General features: G+C 40.2%; 1 protein-coding gene across 1 annotated transcript; it reads left to right on the top strand.

Moving 5' to 3' along the window:
- The first annotated feature begins 7,182 nt into the window (after nucleotides 1-7,182).
- On the top strand, nucleotides 7,183-16,280 carry ube3a (ubiquitin protein ligase E3A). Its single transcript, XM_060867357.1, has 10 exons — nucleotides 7,183-7,320; nucleotides 7,718-8,031; nucleotides 8,111-9,348; nucleotides 9,461-9,605; nucleotides 10,899-11,104; nucleotides 11,850-12,014; nucleotides 12,100-12,255; nucleotides 12,343-12,416; nucleotides 14,227-14,370; nucleotides 15,177-16,280. Coding segments are annotated over exons 1-10 (2,565 nt in total). The 5' UTR covers nucleotides 7,183-7,318; the 3' UTR covers nucleotides 15,298-16,280.
- The last annotated feature ends 1,437 nt before the right edge of the window (nucleotides 16,281-17,717 follow it).

Raw genomic sequence — 17,717 nt, 5'->3', positions numbered from 1 at the left:
AGTATAGTGTTATTTATGTGTGTATTGTATAGTATAGTGTTATTTATGTGTGTATTGTATAGTATAGTGTTATTTATGTGTGTATTGTATAGTATAGTGTTATTTATGTCTGTATTGTATAGTATAGTGTTATTTATGTGTGTATTGTATAGTATAGTGTTATTTATGTCTGTATTGTATAGTATAGTGTTATTTATGTGTGTATTGTATAGTATAGTGTTATTTATGTGTGTATTGTATAGTAGTGTTATTTATGTCTGTATTGTATAGTAGTGTTATTTATGTCTGTATTGTATAGTATAGTGTTATTTATGTGTGTATTGTATAGTATAGTGTTATTTATGTGTGTATTGTATAGTATAGTGTTATTTATGTCTGTATTGTATAGTATAGTGTTATTTATGTGTGTATTGTATAGTATAGTGTTATTTATGTGTGTATTGTATAGTATAGTGTTATTTATGTGTGTATTGTATAGTATAGTGTTATTTATGTGTGTATTGTATAGTATAGTGTTATTTATGTGTGTATTGTATAGTATAGTGTTATTTATGTGTGTATTGTATAGTATAGTGTTATTTATGTCTGTATTGTATAGTATAGTGTTATTTATGTGTGTATTGTATAGTATAGTGTTATTTATGTGTGTATTGTATAGTATAGTGTTATTTATGTGTGTATTGTATAGTATAGTGTTATTTATGTGTGTATTGTATAGTATAGTGTTATTTATGTGTGTATTGTACAGTATAGTGTTATTTATGTGTGTATTGTATAGTATAGTGTTATTTATGTGTGTATTGTACAGTATAGTGTTATTTATGTGTGTATTGTATAGTATAGTGTTATTTATGTGTGTATTGTATAGTATAGTGTTATTTATGTCTGTATTGTATAGTATAGTGTTATTTATGTCTGTATTGTATAGTATAGTGTTATTTATGTGTGTATTGTATAGTATAGTGTTATTTATGTCTGTATTGTATAGTATAGTGTTATTTATGTGTGTATTGTATAGTATAGTGTTATTTATGTCTGTATTGTATAGTATAGTGTTATTTATGTCTGTATTGTATAGTATAGTGTTATTTATGTGTGTATTGTATAGTATAGTGTTATTTATGTGTGTATTGTATAGTATAGTGTTATTTATGTGTGTATTGTATAGTATAGTGTTATTTATGTGTGTATTGTATAGTATAGTGTTATTTATGTGTGTATTGTATAGTATAGTGTTATTTATGTCTGTATTGTCTTGTATAGTGTTATTTATGTGTGTATTGTATAGTATAGTGTTATTTATGTGTGTATTGTATAGTAGTGTTATTTATGGCTGTAATGTATAGTATAGTGTTATTTATGTGTGTATTGTATAGTATAGTGTTATTTATGTCTGTATTGTATAGTATAGTGTTATTTATGTGTGTATTGTATAGTATAGTGTTATTTATGTGTGTATTGTATAGTATAGTGTTATTTATGTGTGTATTGTATAGTATAGTGTTATTTATGTCTGTATTGTATAGTATAGTGTTATTTATGTCTGTATTGTCTTGTATAGTGTTATTTATGTGTGTATTGTATAGTATAGTGTTATTTATGTGTGTATTGTATAGTAGTGTTATTTATGGCTGTATTGTATAGTAGTGTTATTTATGGCTGTATTGTATAGTATAGTGTTATTTATGTGTGTATTGTATAGTATAGTGTTATTTATGTGTGTATTGTATAGTATAGTGTTATTTATGTGTGTATTGTATAGTATAGTGTTATTTATGTGTGTATTGTATAGTATAGTGTTATTTATGTGTGTATTGTATAGTATAGTGTTATTTATGTGTGTATTGTATAGTATAGTGTTATTTATGTGTGTATTGTATAGTATAGTGTTATTTATGTGTGTATTGTATAGTATAGTGTTATTTATGTGTGTATTGTATAGTATAGTGTTATTTATGTGTGTATTGTATAGTATAGTGTTATTTATGTGTGTATTGTATAGTATAGTGTTATTTATGTGTGTATTGTATAGTATAGTGTTATTTATGTGTGTATTGTATAGTATAGTGTTATTTATGTGTGTATTGTATAGTATAGTGTTATTTATGTGTGTATTGTATAGTATAGTGTTATTTATGTGTGTATTGTATAGTATAGTGTTATTTATGTCTGTATTGTATAGTATAGTGTTATTTATGTCTGTATTGTATAGTATAGTGTTATTTATGTCTGTATTGTATAGTATAGTGTTATTTATGTGTGTATTGTATAGTATAGTGTTATTTATGTGTGTATTGTATAGTATAGTGTTATTTATGTGTGTATTGTATAGTATAGTGTTATTTATGTGTGTATTGTATAGTATAGTGTTATTTATGTGTGTATTGTATAGTATAGTGTTATTTATGTGTGTATTGTATAGTATAGTGTTATTTATGTGTGTATTGTATAGTATAGTGTTATTTATGTCTGTATTGTATAGTATAGTGTTATTTATGTGTGTATTGTATAGTATAGTGTTATTTATGTCTGTATTGTATAGTATAGTGTTATTTATGTGTGTATTGTATAGTATAGTGTTATTTATGTGTGTATTGTATAGTATAGTGTTATTTATGTCTGTATTGTATAGTATAGTGTTATTTATGTGTGTATTGTATAGTATAGTGTTATTTATGTGTGTATTGTATAGTATAGTGTTATTTATGTTGTATTGTAGTAGTGATATTTATGTGCTGTATTGTATAGTATAGTGTTCTTTATGTCTGTATTGTACTAGTATAGTGTTATTTATGTGCTGTATTGTACAGTATAGAGTATTTATGTGTGTATAGTTATAGTATACTGTGGTTATTTATGTCTGTATTGTATAGTATAGTGTTATTTATTGTTATTGTATAGTATATGTGTTATTTTATGTGTGTATTGTATAGTATCGTTGGGTTTTTTTTTTTTGTTCAATTATGACGTAGTGTTAAAGTAAGTGTTTATTTATGTGTGTAATTGTATATAATTGTGTTTATTTATGTGTTGTATTGTACAGTATAGTGTTATTTATGTCTGTATTGTATAGTAATCTGTTAATATGTCTGTTTGTAAAGATAGTGTTATGAATGTGTGTATTGTACGTATAGTGTTTATTTAAGTCTGTATAGTATAGAATAAGTTGTTTATTAATGTGTGTATTGTATAGTATAGTGTTATTTATGTGTGTACTTGTATAGTTAGTGTTTATTTATGTCTGTAGTTAATAATATAGGTTATTTAAGTGTGTATTGTATAGAGATAGTATGAGTGTTGTATTATTGTATGTAAGTTGTGTATTTGTTGGAGTGTTTAGTGATGATAGTAGTTTTTATGTTGTATTGTATAAGTGTTATTATGCTAGATAGTTAGTGTTTGTATTAATTGATGTTATGGACTTAATGATGTAAAGATATTAGTAGAGTGTTATTTAGTTGATAAATTATAGTAGTGAGATTGTGTTTAAGGATGAATATAGTGTTTATGCCGTATACCTTTTTAGCGTTGAAGTTAGATTAGCGATTGTTGTTTACGAGAGATAATGAGGAAGAAGTAGAGTGAGTAAAGATATCACGAAAGAATGAGAGTAAGAGTAGTGTGAGTAAGATGCAGTAAATGTGTTTGGAGAAGAGGAAGTAGTAAAAGAGAGTAAGAGAGAAGGAGAGAGAATAAACAGAGTGAGAAGAAGAGAGTGAGAGAGAAACAAGACACAGTGAGAAGAAGGATAGGTAGACACAAAGTGGTGGGAAGAGACAACAGAGTACAAACAAGGGAGAGAGGGGAGAGAGAGAGAGACACAGAGAGAGAGACACACACATACACACAGAGAGAGAGAGAGAGAGACACACAGAGAGAGAGAGACACACACACACACAGACACACACAGAGAGAGAGACACACACACACAAAGAGAGAGAGAGAGACACAGAGAGAGAGACACACACATACACACACAGAGAGAGAGAGAGAGAGACACACAGAGAGAGAGAGAGACACACACACACAGACACACACAGAGAGAGAGACACACACACACACAAAGAGAGAGAGAGACACAGACACAGAGAGAGACACACACACACAGAGACAGAGAGAGAGAGACACACACACAAAGACACACACAGACAGAGAAGCACACACACAGAGAGATAGACACACACACAGACAGAAGCACACATACACACAGACGCACACAGAGAGAGAGACACACACAGACAGAGAAGCACGCACACACACAGAGACATGCACACACACAGAGACACACACAGAGAGATAGACACACAGACACACACAGACAGGGAAGCACACACACAGAGACACACACACACGCACACAGAGAGAGAGACACACACACACAGACACACAGACAGAGAAGCACGCACACACAGAGACATGCACACACACAGAGAGATAGACACACACAAAGACACACACAGACAGAGAAGCACGCACACACACAGAGACATGCACACACACACAGAGATAGACACACACACAGACGCACACAGAGAGAGAGACACGCACGCACACACACAGAGACATGCACACACACAGAGACACACACAGAGAGATAGACACACAGACACACACAGACAGGGAAGCACACACACACACACGCACACAGAGAGAGACACACACACAGAGAGACACACACAGAGACACGCAGACACACAGAGAGATAAACACAGAGAGAGAGACACACACAGACACACAGACAGAGAAGCACGCACACACAGAGACATGCACACACACAGAGAGATAGACACACACAAAGACACACACAGACAGAGAAGCACGCACACACACAGAGACATGCACACACACACAGAGATAGACACACACACAGACGCACACAGAGAGAGAGACACGCACGCACACACACAGAGACATGCACACACACAGAGACACACACAGAGAGATAGACACACAGACACACACAGACAGGGAAGCACACACACACACACGCACACAGAGAGAGACACACACACAGAGAGACACACACAGAGACACGCAGACACACAGAGAGATAAACACAGAGAGAGAGACACACACAGACACACAGACAGAGAAGCACGCACACACAGAGACATGCACACACACAGAGAGATAGACACACACAAAGACACACACAGACAGAGAAGCACACGCACACAGAGAGAGAGACACACACACAGAGACACACACAAAGACACACACCGAGACACGCAGACACACAGAGAGATAAACACACAGAGAAAGAGACAGAGATACACACACACACACACACCCAGGGACACACAGGTACACACACAGAAATACACACATGGACAGAGAGACACATGCACAAAGAGACACACACTCCTCTCCTTCTCCTTTTATCCTATAAGACACTGGAGTCAGTCAGTGGAGTGCAAAAGTTTTCACACCCTTGTAATGCAGTCACTTGTTTTCATGTCAGTGTTTCCAAAATGACCGCACAAATATTTACACATGGATTGAATTGTTGTCCTTTGTATATTAAACCCTAATGAATATATTAAATCTTGTTAACTGAATATTTTCTAACAGCACACCCCAGAGTATATAATCCTTCATATGCATCATCGGCTTCATCTACAATTTATTATTTTTAGATATTTGTGAACTACACATTGTACTTTTTATTTATTCCAATAAAGTTATATTTAATATTCGGCTAAACAAGTTGTTCTCACTAACGTTCTAGCAGATAAAAACGTTCGTTCTCTCACCAGCCTTTAGAATTTTTTTTATCTCACTCGATGTTAATAATACAATAAAACAACAGCATTTAGTAGAGAAACTGCAAAACACATCAATTTCTCTGTCCTGAAGATGTTAAAAAAATTAGTCACAGTTTAACTTGAGAAAAAAGTTCCTGTGAACGAGCTGTTTCTATAGGAGCGATAACGCATTAGAACAAGTGTCATGGTGTGAGCGGTGTTAGTGTTACGATAGTGTTGTCTCAGTGCAATACAGTTTCAAAATATACACCATTTTAATTACAGACCATTTTCAATAGATTAACATATTCCATGTTCATAAACAATAATAGAACGTTATAACGAGGCCGGCTTTAACGAACGGTTCAGACTGTAAGTGACTTTTTACCCCTGGTCACTTCACGTGTTGTCTCTGATCCGATATCTATCTGATTTATTAAAACTGTTCCATTTACATTAGACCACATAAACGCGTCTCGGCGAATCAGATATCGATCTGATCTTTTTACTCCCGCCCAAAATGCTAATATATTATACCTCATTTCCGGGGTAATTGAAATGGAACACACTTTGGTGTGTGCGGTTTTCAGAACGCGATCAAAAAGAAGACGATTAAACTGGTTATGACGTTTATGTTACAAAAAACAGTGTTTACTGTTTGTTGCGTTTTCACTGGCAGCAGCAGCGCATTTTAAGACCTGATGAGACGCCTGTGTGAAAGATCACCTGAGTGACGTACTTCTGTTTGGGAGGAGTTTAGTGCTGACGTATGTGGCTTGAACAACCACATTCATTTACACCTGTCCAGTTTCATCTGAAACACGTCCCAGACCACCTCCTGAAGGGGTTTGTACTGTCGGATTTATATCTGTCTCCAAAACGTTTCTGAGGGCATTTAGACCTGGTCTTTTTACCATCGGGTAGATATCTGATCACAGAAAACACATGAAGTGACCAGGTGTAAAAAGGCCCTTAGCAGCAGGTATCAAAATAAAAAGCTTTTCCTTACTCCACTGTTATACTGTCAGATATATAGATATACTGTCAGATTCATGTAGTTCTGCGTAGCACAAAGTGTTTTAAATACTGCAGTATTCAGTACCGAATGTGAACTTCACAATTACACACTGATTTTATTGGTCTGTATTGAACCAGCGAGGAAAGGCTACCTGAGTCGGATTCGCACCTGACGACTGATCAGAAGGTCATGAACTAAAATCTAATGTGGCTTATCCTCCTGATTTGATCAGGAACGGTCAGGCATCGGTCATTGAGAACGATCCCGATCAGGGATTAGTTATCGATGGGTGATTTTGAAGTGCTGGTCAGGGAACGATCAATAGGGAATTAACAATAAAGTGGATAAGATGTAAAATAGTGTTACCATTTTAGTCAGAATTCAGGGCAAGGGTGTGGGATGCTAACATTCACACACAAGTGTGCTATAAATCGGATTGTGTTTAATTAGGAGCTAACTCATCCTCTCATCATCAACAGGATTGTTTCCTGACAACGTTTTGTTCTCTCTAGAGTTCAGAGAAAGAATCCGGCTTTGGAAACTTTAAGCAAGTCTAATGTGAGTATCATGTTTCTATTTTCATGTTACTTCCACTCGTTTTTGTGTGGCATGTTGAATGATGTTTCATCGTTATCGTTCGTCAGTAAGATACTACAAAGGTAAAGGCAGCATTTTCTGTCTTTCTACATTTAATCAAGTGTGAATAATGCAGCATGAAATTTATTGAGCAAAAGCCACGTTGCATGTCTGTCGGCACACGGCGTCTGTTGCAGTAATCGTCCTCTTCATAAAGCATTCGCTTTGATCGTGAACTCATCGCTTGTGCTCGAGTGGTCCTGGATTGTCTTTATAGTTCTGGAATGATCTATAACCTGAACAGTTTGATTGCACTGTACAGACTCTTAGATCCGAACCGTACTAATCCAGAGCTTTCCGGTTTGAATGTGTGCTACAGGAAGCGAGCGGCTGCAAAACATCTAATCGAGCGGTACTACCACCAGTTAACTGAGGGCTGTGGAAATGAGGCCTGCACGAATGAGGCTTGTGGCTCCTCCCCAGGTTTCCGGCGCATGGATAACAATGCAGCGGCCATCAAGGCCCTGGAGCTGTATAAGAATAACGCCAAACTGTGTGATCTCCATCCCTCCAAGAAAGGCGCCAGTTCTGCTTTCCCGGAGAACAGTGCTAAAGGAGCTCACAACTTTACAGCTTGCAGCAACGGGAAGATGAACCACAAGGACCTTCCTCCCGCCAGGGAAGACTTTAGAGGTAAATGAAGGACCTTGTTTTTGTTTGTTCTTTGTCTTTGTATTAGTCGTCATTCCCTTTTTCCCCCTTAACATTTTAGATTTGAATTACTTGACGGAGGAGAAGGTGTATGAAATTCTGGCCATCTGCAGTGAGACGGAGGACTACTCTCCACTGATCCGTGTCATCGGGAGGGTGTTCTCAAACGCAGAGAGCTTGGTTCAGAGCTTCCGAAAGGCCAAGCAGCACACCAAGGAGGAGCTAAAGTCGCTGCAGGCCAAAGACGAGGACAAGGATGAAGACGAGAAAGAGGCCGCGTCAGCGTGTGCTGCTGCTGCCGCTATGGAAGTGGACCCGGATGCAGCCTCTTCGAGCGAAGGAGTGTCCGGCGATCACGTCAGGAAAAGAGTGGAGGTGTCGGTGGACATCGAGGCGGTGCGGAGAGTTTACGACAGGTTGCTGACCAATGAGAAGGTGGAGGCGGCCTTCCTGAACGCGCTGGTGTACTTATCACCCAATGTGGAGTGTGACCTTACCTACCACAATGCCTATGCCGCCAATCCCGACTACCTCAACGTGTTTATCATCGTGATGGAGAACAGCAACCTGCACAGCCCAGAGTACCTGGAGATGGCACTACCGCAGTTTTGCAAGGCCATGAGCAAGCTGCCCCTTCCTGCTCTCGCCAAACTGGCACAGCTGTGGGCACAACACGGTGCAGAGCACATCCGGCGAATAGTCGAGACCTTCCAGCAGCTCATCACGTACACCGTGATCAGCAACGAGTTCAACAGCGATAACCTTGTGAATGAGGATGATGGTGTAGTAGCAGCTACCAAGTGTCTCAAGGTGGTCTACTACGCCAACGTCCTCGGGGGCGACCTGGACGTCGGGCACAGTGAAGACGAAGACGATGAGCCCATTGCAGAATCGAGTGAACTCACGCTTCAGGAGCTGTTGGGTGAGGAGCGTCGTGCCAAGAAAGGTCCCCGTGTGGATCCGCTTGAAACGGAGCTCGGCATACGCGTCTCCGACTGCCGCAGCCCCCTCGTCACTTTTGACGAATTCATCAACGAGTCTCTCAATGACGTGCTGGAAATGGACAAAGACTACACCTTTTTCAAGGTAGAAACTGAGAGCAAGTTCTCCTTCATGACCTGCCCATTTATCTTGAATGCCGTCACCAAGAACCTGGGCCTCTACTATGACAACCGCATCCGCATGTACAGCGAGCGCAGGATCACGGCGCTCTACAGCCTGGTGCAGGGACAACAGCTCAACCCGTACCTGCGTCTCAAAGTGCGTAGAGACCACGTCATCGATGACGCACTCGTCAGGGTGAGTCCTCAACAGGCTGTTCACAAGAACGTAGTAATAAAAATCTGTAAATAGATCGAGACACTGCAATGTTTTTGATATTTGTGACTTTAGCGTTCACGTGTAATTTCAGCTGGAGATGATCGCCATGGAGAATCCGGCCGATCTAAAGAAACAGCTGTACGTGGAGTTTGAAGGAGAACAAGGTGTCGATGAAGGCGGAGTTTCCAAAGAGTTTTTTCAGCTGGTAGTAGAGGAGATCTTCAATCCAGATATAGGTACTGGTCAACTAACACAATCTTTTTCAAAAATTACCTAACGAGATGAAACACGCACGATGTGGATGAGCAGAATTTATCCAATCAGAGACCACGGTTTAAAGTAACTGCTATCCTTTTAAAAGTCTTCACTATACCTACATGATTTTGTCTTAAAGGTGGGGTGTACGTTGTTTGAGCAATGCTTCAGAAAACTGAGTCGGGCCGACAAACAAAACAAACGTGTAGCCAATGATCAGAAAGGGGCGTGTCTTGTCAATATGGGCGGAGAGAGTGTTCAGTGTGCATGTTTGACATTAGCAGAAAGCGGTTTTAACATTGACATGGAGGATAAAAACAAAGAAAGAAAGAGAAGAAAGACTTACGATAAGGTAAGAAGTAGGACGTGTTAATATAGGATCAGCTTTCCAGTGCTGGAGAGAACTGAAGGAGCAGGAAGTTGGTCACATATTCACAGATTGGAGTTTCCTGAGTCAATAACTCCTGAGCTAAACACTGTTACTACACAAATAACACCTCTTTTCTATCGTAGTAATGTAGAGACGCAGCTACAACCGTGTTTTGTGTAGTAACAGTGTTTAGCTCAGGAGTTATTGACTCGGGAAACTCCAATCTGTGAATATGTGACCAACTTTACTTAAGACGCCGAGGCGCTTTTTTCCTTCTCGATAGGTGAGTAACGTTGGTTTTGTTTTGTTACACAGAACTAATATATGTCTTTGTCCTTTACATGATTATGTTTGTGTGTCATTTTTGCTTGTTTGTTTATCTACAATCGTATTGTTCTTCACTTCAGCTATGATAAAGACACATTTCTGTTCATTAGTTGCCTGGGTTACGTATGTATGTGTGGGCGGAGCTATCAATACAGGGGTGGGACCCATTTGGGTTAGGGGCGTGTTTGTTTTGGTGATTTTATATGTCAACATTCGCTTTCAAACAACAGAGACCCCCCCTTTAAGAGGCAGCTTGTGTGTTTTGGTGACGTGGTTCTGTAGATGTACTTGGATGGTTTCACTAATTGTACATTAATCACGTCTGCAGTGGAAATGAATGATTCTGGTTTACGTTTGCATTTCAGAACAGTTTCTAATTAGATTAAAGAAGTTTTTATATCATGTGCACAGTGAAAACAGTGGTTTGAAATCCTTACTTTGTCCCTTTACACAAACAGTAATAATAAGAAACAGAAAGGAAATATGAAAATTTGGAAACGTAACTTAAACGTCAGCCCATTAAGTTCTCAGGCGTGTGTGTTCGTACCTCATGGTGTTCTCTCTGTGTTCTCTGCAGGCATGTTCACCTACGATGAAAGCACAAAGCTCTTCTGGTTTAACCCTTCGTCGTTTGAGAACGAAGGCCAGTTCACGTTAATCGGGATCGTCCTGGGTCTGGCCATCTATAACAACTGCATTCTGGACGTGCACTTTCCCATGGTGGTGTACAGGAAGCTCATGGGGAAGAAAGGAACTTTCAGAGACCTTGGAGATTCTCATCCGGTAACGTTGGCTCAGCTTTTTCACTCTTCTGTTCACTATTCACTTCTTTTTCTAAACTGAGAAACTAGGGCTGGGCGATAAAACGATAACGATATGTATCGCGATAGACACGTGATTGATATCAATAAAATTTTTGTGTTCGATAAAACGTTCGATGTTTTTTTATTCTTTGTCGGAAGAAAACGGAGGTCGCGAAGCAAGTTTGGTTGCATTAAAAAAGGCACTCGCTCTCTGGTAACCTAGCAACGTAGAGAGTGACGCGCTAACAGCCAATCATGTAACAGTATCAGTTTGGTTGCGCCATATCGTGCTGGTCTGCTGGATTCCTCTTCAGTAACCGGCGACTGATGAGCAGAAAATGAGCCGCAGTGTTACACTTTGCACTATTTTATTACACTTTATTAAGCATTTCTTACATTTTGCACCTTAAATGTTAAGAGATAACAGTTAAGTGTTCATTGTGACTTTAGACTCATGTTTACATTATAATTATTAGAGTTTTCCTGCTTGTTGACATTTCTGTCTTAATAACTGAGGGGATTACGATCAGAGGAAGGTTAAGTTTAAAATAAAAAGGTTTTACTCCTGGTCCTTATTTTAAATGGGTCATAAAAATATCAATAATTATCGATATGGACCGATATGTAACACTGATATCGTGATACAGTTTTCAGCCGTATCAACCCAGCCCTACTGCATACTGTGGATGAATCAGAGCTTTTGTAACAACTTCCACTTTGGTCAGGTTCTTTATCAGAGTCTGAAGGAACTGCTAGAGTATGAAGGCAACGTGGAGGAGGACATGATGATCACCTTCCAGATCTCGCAGACGGACCTGTTCGGGAACTCTCTCATGTACGATTTGAAGGAAGGCGGAGAGAAAATCCCGGTCACTAACGATAACAGGAAGGTTGGTCATGTGCACGTTACAGGGAAACAAATACAGATTTAAAATGTACAGCAGTGCAGTTTTTCTTAACTGTGTGTCTGTGCAGGAATTTGTAGAACTTTATGCTGAATACATGCTGAACAAAAGTGTGGAGAAACAGTTCAAGGCCTTCAGAAGAGGCTTCCACATGGTCACTAACGAGTCCCCGCTGAAGTATCTGTTCCGGCCGGAGGAAATCGAGCTGCTGATATGTGGCAGCAGAGTAAGTCAGCGGCCTACAGGGTTACGGTCATGTGATCTGACTCACACCATGTTTGGATAACACCCCTGTGTCTGTGCTCACTTCTAGAATCTGGACTTTCAAGCCCTTGAAGAAACCACGGAATACGACGGCGGGTACAACCGAGACTGCCGCATTATTAAGTACGTTAAAGACTCTTTGTTTTACTGAGATTAAGTTATGATGTGCATCTCCTGGGGCCTGTGTGTGTGTGTGTGTGTGTGTGTGTGCTAGCCTGTGTGTGTGTGTGCTAGCCTGTGTGTGTGTGTGTGTGTGTGTGTGTGTGTGTGTGTGTGTGTGTGTGTGCTAGCCTGTGTGTGTGTGTGTGCTAGCCTGTGTGTGTGTGTGTGCTAGCCTGTGTGTGTGTGTGTGTGTGCTAGCCTGTGTGTGTGTGTGTGTGTGTGTGTGTGTGTGTGCTAGCCTGTGTGTGTGTGCTAGCCTGTGTGTGTGTGCTAGCCTGTGTGTGTGTGCTAGCCTGTGTGTGTGTGCTAGCCTGTGTGTGTGTGCTAGCCTGTGTGTGTGTGTGTGCTAGCCTGTGTGTGTGTGTGTGCTAGCCTGTGTGTGTGTGTGTGTGCTAGCCTGTGTGTGTGTGTGTGTGCTAGCCTGTGTGTGTGTGTGTGCTAGCCTGTGTGTGTGTGTGTGTGCTAGCCTGTGTGTGTGTGTGTGCTAGCCTGTGTGTGTGTGTGTGCTAGCCTGTGTGTGTGTGTGTGCTAGCCTGTGTGTGTGTGTGTGCTAGCCTGTGTGTGTGTGTGTGCTAGCCTGTGTGTGTGTGTGTGCTAGCCTGTGTGTGTGTGTGTGCTAGCCTGTGTGTGTGTGTGTGCTAGCCTGTGTGTGTGTGTGTGCTAGCCTGTGTGTGTGTGTGCTAGCCTGTGTGTGTGTGTGTGCTAGCCTGTGTGTGTGTGTGTGCTAGCCTGTGTGTGTGTGTGTGCTAGCCTGTGTGTGTGTGTGTGCTAGCCTGTGTGTGTGTGTGTGCTAGCCTGTGTGTGTGTGTGTGCTAGCCTGTGTGTGTGTGTGTGTGCTAGCCTGTGTGTGTGTGTGTGCTAGCCTGTGTGTGTGTGTGTGTGTGTGCTAGCCTGTGTGTGTGTGTGTGTGTGTGCTAGCCTGTGTGTGTGTGTGTGCTAGCCTGTGTGTGTGTGTGTGCTAGCCTGTGTGTGTGTGTGTGCTAGCCTGTGTGTGTGTGTGTGCTAGCCTGTGTGTGTGTGTGCTAGCCTGTGTGTGTGTGCGCTAGCCTGTGTGTGTGTGTTAGCCTGTGTGTAGTGTGTGTGTGTGTGTGTGTGTGCTATCCTGTGTGCTAGCCTGTGTTTGTGTGTGCTATCCTGTGTGCTAGCCTGTGTGTGTGTGCTATCCTGTGTGCTAGCCTGTGTGTGTGTGTGCTAGCCTGTGTGTGTGTGTGTGCTAGCCTGTGTGTGTGTGCTAGCCTGTGTGTGTGTGTGTGTGCTAGCCTGTGTGTGTGTGTGCTAGCCTGTGTGTGTGTGCTAGCCTGTGTGTGTGTGTGCTATCCTGTGTGTAGTGTGTGTGTGCTAGCCTGTGTGTGTGTGTGTGTGTGTGCGCATGTTTACACACCATACAAATATTCCAATGCAAAATAATAGGATTTGCTGGTTTTTTAAATCAGTAATTAATGTCATAATAACAACCAGGATGATTGTCACATTATTCTTTATATTATATTGAGGGTTTTATAAAGTCCTGTCAGGTTTGTATTCGGATTAGACATTGAGTGTTTATTTAGCCTTTGAGCCCCCACCCTAATCCCACCCATGTCCAAAGCTCCACCTCCAGGATGTTGTGATCAGTTGAAGGCTAACACTTGACCAGATTGTCCAGGTTTTCTTCTATACGTCTTGTACTTCACGTCTCCTCCTATAAACTGTATGTTTACTATAAAACACTTTGTACTGCGACCCTTTATATATTATATATTAATGCTGCTGTGGTTGTTTGTGACCGCAGGGACTTCTGGGAGACGGTGCACGCTTTTGGACAGGAGCAGAAGAGGCTGTTTCTGCAGTTTACCACGGGCACAGACAGAGCGCCGGTGGGAGGCCTGGGCAAACTGAAGATGATCATCGCCAAAAACGGGCCAGACTCGGACAGGTAAAGACCGCAGCTAGATCTGTGTCACGACCATGTGGTGGCGCTAGAGAGCAGCTTAAATGTGTTCATGTTCAGTGAGAAATGATTTTGTGTGCAGGGTAATAAAAGCTAAGCAATGGTGGTGTTACTGATAGCATGAGTGCTGAGTTTTGTGTTTTCACACACACACACACACACACACGCATATATATATATATCGTCACCGTCAGACGGAATCCTCGTATCTCCAAAACCGTTATATTTCAGGACATTAAAAAAACGCCGTACCTTATCTGCAGTACACAGGGTTTAGTCCGCGTTACAGTGGATTGTCTTGCGCTAAATTCCTGTCCTCAGACGAGCACCAGAACTAGCGGGGGTCAAGATTTTTTTTTCTTTGAGCCCAGTGTTTTGAAGACATTTACCTCAGAAGACGTGTTGATTCGTTGCGACTCTTCTTGAGGAGAAATATGCCGTGAAGCTCTCCCACGGAGTGAGGAAGAGGTGGACAGTTGAAGTGTCCAATGGAGTTATGAGATTTGTGTTCAAGCTATTTTCAAGACTTTAGATTGGTTAATAACTTGTAAAAATAACAGACCCACGTGGGGACTGACCAATAGCATCGATATGTGAAAAAATATGAAATTGACCAAATTTGGACATACGAGGTTTCTGCCTGACAGCGACGAGATATATCGCATATCTATTTATCTATCTCTCTCTCTCTATATATATATATACATACATGCATATTTTTTATTAATTGGCTGCATGCTTGTGTGTAAACATTTCACCAACGTTGTGTGTGTGTGTATAAAATCCTTCAGGTTACCGACGTCTCACACCTGCTTTAACGTGCTGCTCCTGCCTGAATACTCCACCAAGGAGAAACTTAAAGAGAGACTCCTCAAAGCCATCACTTACGCCAAAGGCTTCGGCATGCTCTGAGGCGCGAGGAGCATCAGCGGCAAAAGAAAAAAACGACAGAACTCTTTTCGCTCGTTCGTCGAAGGCGAACCGGACGACGACGACGACATACGATATCAAGTTTTCAGTGTAAGGATGTGAAATGGGCTAAAACGGATAAGTTGTGGTGACCGAGTGCCTGTGCCTAACTAAAGTAGATAAAACCACACTGGACTCTAGACTATATTTCTCCCTCTCTCTGTGTTCCTCTCATCAAAGTGTTAAGTTTCCCTTTTGTTTTTTTTTTTGGTTTTGTTTTTTTTTGTATGCACTGAGAAATAGCACTATTTATTTTAAGGGATTAAAAAAAAAAGCAAGCCTGTCGTTTTTGTTTATCCGGTGCACTCGTTCAAGGTTAAAGAACTTCAAGACCGTCGTTGCATACGTTAAACCCTGTAGAGATGTGAAACGGAACGGAGAAGACTGATGATCGGTGGTTATCGTAACAATGGTTGAACTGTGAAAGTGCACTTAATTAATATTCAGAATGTCCGTGTTCTGTCTGTCTGTCCGTGTCTTTGTGTCTCATCTCAGCCACTCGTCACGGTTCGTAGGTCTTCCCAGGTCAGTCCCGTGCATCACTGATGCTTATATATATATATATATATTATATATATATATATATATTATATATAAGCATCAAAGAGGTACAGAGTGAGCTCATGTTTCCAGAAACTTCTCAGCAGGTGTTTATTGAGGAGAAGTGTGTGTGTGTGTGTGTGCGCAAGGTTTGTGCTGCTTGCTTATTATCACCAGTGTTCTGTATTTAGCTGCAGAGTCTGAGCTCTTGCTTCAGTGCGATGTAAGAAAGAATGCAAAATGTTTTTAGTTTTAATTTCACGATCACTTTTTTTTTTTTTTTTCTTTTCAGAATTTTAATCTAATAAGATCATGAAAATCCCATCATCTCCCATGTCATTTTTTTTTTATTTATTTTTTTTAGTAGCTTCGTTCTATTCGTACGACACTAATACGAATGATTTAACGGGTTTTGGCACAGATTGTCCCGCCGTCATAATGTGCCAAAGAACGACCCGTCAGGTCACAGCCGGAGCTCCACTTTAGTCACGTCCTGGACCGGATAATAATAATAATAATTAAGCTTTCTTTGCTGTCTGTTTTTTTTTTTTTTTTTATTTTACTTTTTTTTTTCCTTCCATGTTCCTCCAAAAAAAAAAACTATGAAAAAGGTGTCTGTGGTTTGTTCCACTGCTGACGGCACTCACATTAAAGAACTTGATATTGAGAATGAAAGCATTTAATTGATTGTTTCGATTTATTCTTAAATAAATTTAAAAACTGTGTGAGAGAAAAAGATGACGGTTACGACAGAACGTGACTCGTCGTTATTGCAGCGAGAACCTGAAGGTTGTACTCAGACGTGTTGATCTGTTTTCTACGTACAGGACCGACACCGATCCGTTCTTTCAACAACGATGTGACGTTTTTAATTTAGACGTTCTCAATTCTATGCAAATTAGGTATGACGCAGTCCGACCGTATCGTAAACCTGCGTGCGGACGTTTCTTCCGGTTCTCCACCTGCCTAGAATTATTTCCTGCTTGTAATTAACAGGCTTTATATCGAGCTTCTAGTTCTAGTTTACCGTCAGAACAATAACAAAAGGCCACGCCTACGACTGCAAATTACACGCGTCTCGTCTTCTAGTGTCGACAGAGTTGTTCACTGATGAGAACGATGAAGATCTTACAGAGCTTCACATCCAGAGCTGCTGTAAAAACAAAACCAATATAAGGCTTAGACAAAACGCACACCATCATCATCATCATCACTTATTTCTCTCTTTTCACTTGTTTATTTTCTGCTGAAGAAACTCGTTTAACGTTTCTGTCGTTGTAAGAAGTTTCAGGTTTCGCCGTTGAAGCGCTCGTCTGAAACCCACCAATAAGAGGTCAGCAATCTTGAAACACGACTTTAAACGTGAAGACGAGATGGGAAACGTGCTAACACACTCGACAAACCTTATAACCTGAAGTTCAGCTTCAGGTTCTTTGTTTTCTGCTCGAACCGATTCCCATCATGACGATTAAAGTTGGTGATGGTGTAAGCAGAACGTCACCATGTTCTCTCATCTCAGGTCGGTCTTAAAATGAAAGACTTTTCCTGATATATTTGGACAAGATTTTTATCGAGATCTCGTACAGTGGGATGAGGAACGATCATAAACGAGCGCTGAAGACCGGTCGAGTCCGGTTTCGGTTCCTCAGTGGGAAGTGAATCACCCAAACTGGACTGATGATGAAGATGATGGGGAAGAACTGTTCAGGCTGCTGCTGGTGGTGTAATAAGAGTTTTTCTTGGATTTCCAGTTGTGCAAAGTCACAACTCATGATAGTGAGTTTCTTCAGTGTCCCTTCCCATCAACAGATCTAATCTACCCT

Source organism: Tachysurus vachellii, chromosome 4, assembly GCF_030014155.1.
Source record: "Tachysurus vachellii isolate PV-2020 chromosome 4, HZAU_Pvac_v1, whole genome shotgun sequence".
NCBI lineage: Eukaryota > Metazoa > Chordata > Actinopteri > Siluriformes > Bagridae > Tachysurus > Tachysurus vachellii.
This window is presented reverse-complemented; position numbering and strand designations above follow the sequence as displayed.

Coding starts and splice junctions, on each gene's coding strand:
- ube3a (XM_060867357.1), top strand. Junction 9,606..10,898: donor GATCTTCAATCCAGATATAG/GTACTGGTCAAC, acceptor TGTTCTCTGCAG/GCATGTTCACCTACGATGAA. Junction 12,015..12,099: donor TCACTAACGATAACAGGAAG/GTTGGTCATGTG, acceptor GTGTCTGTGCAG/GAATTTGTAGAACTTTATGC.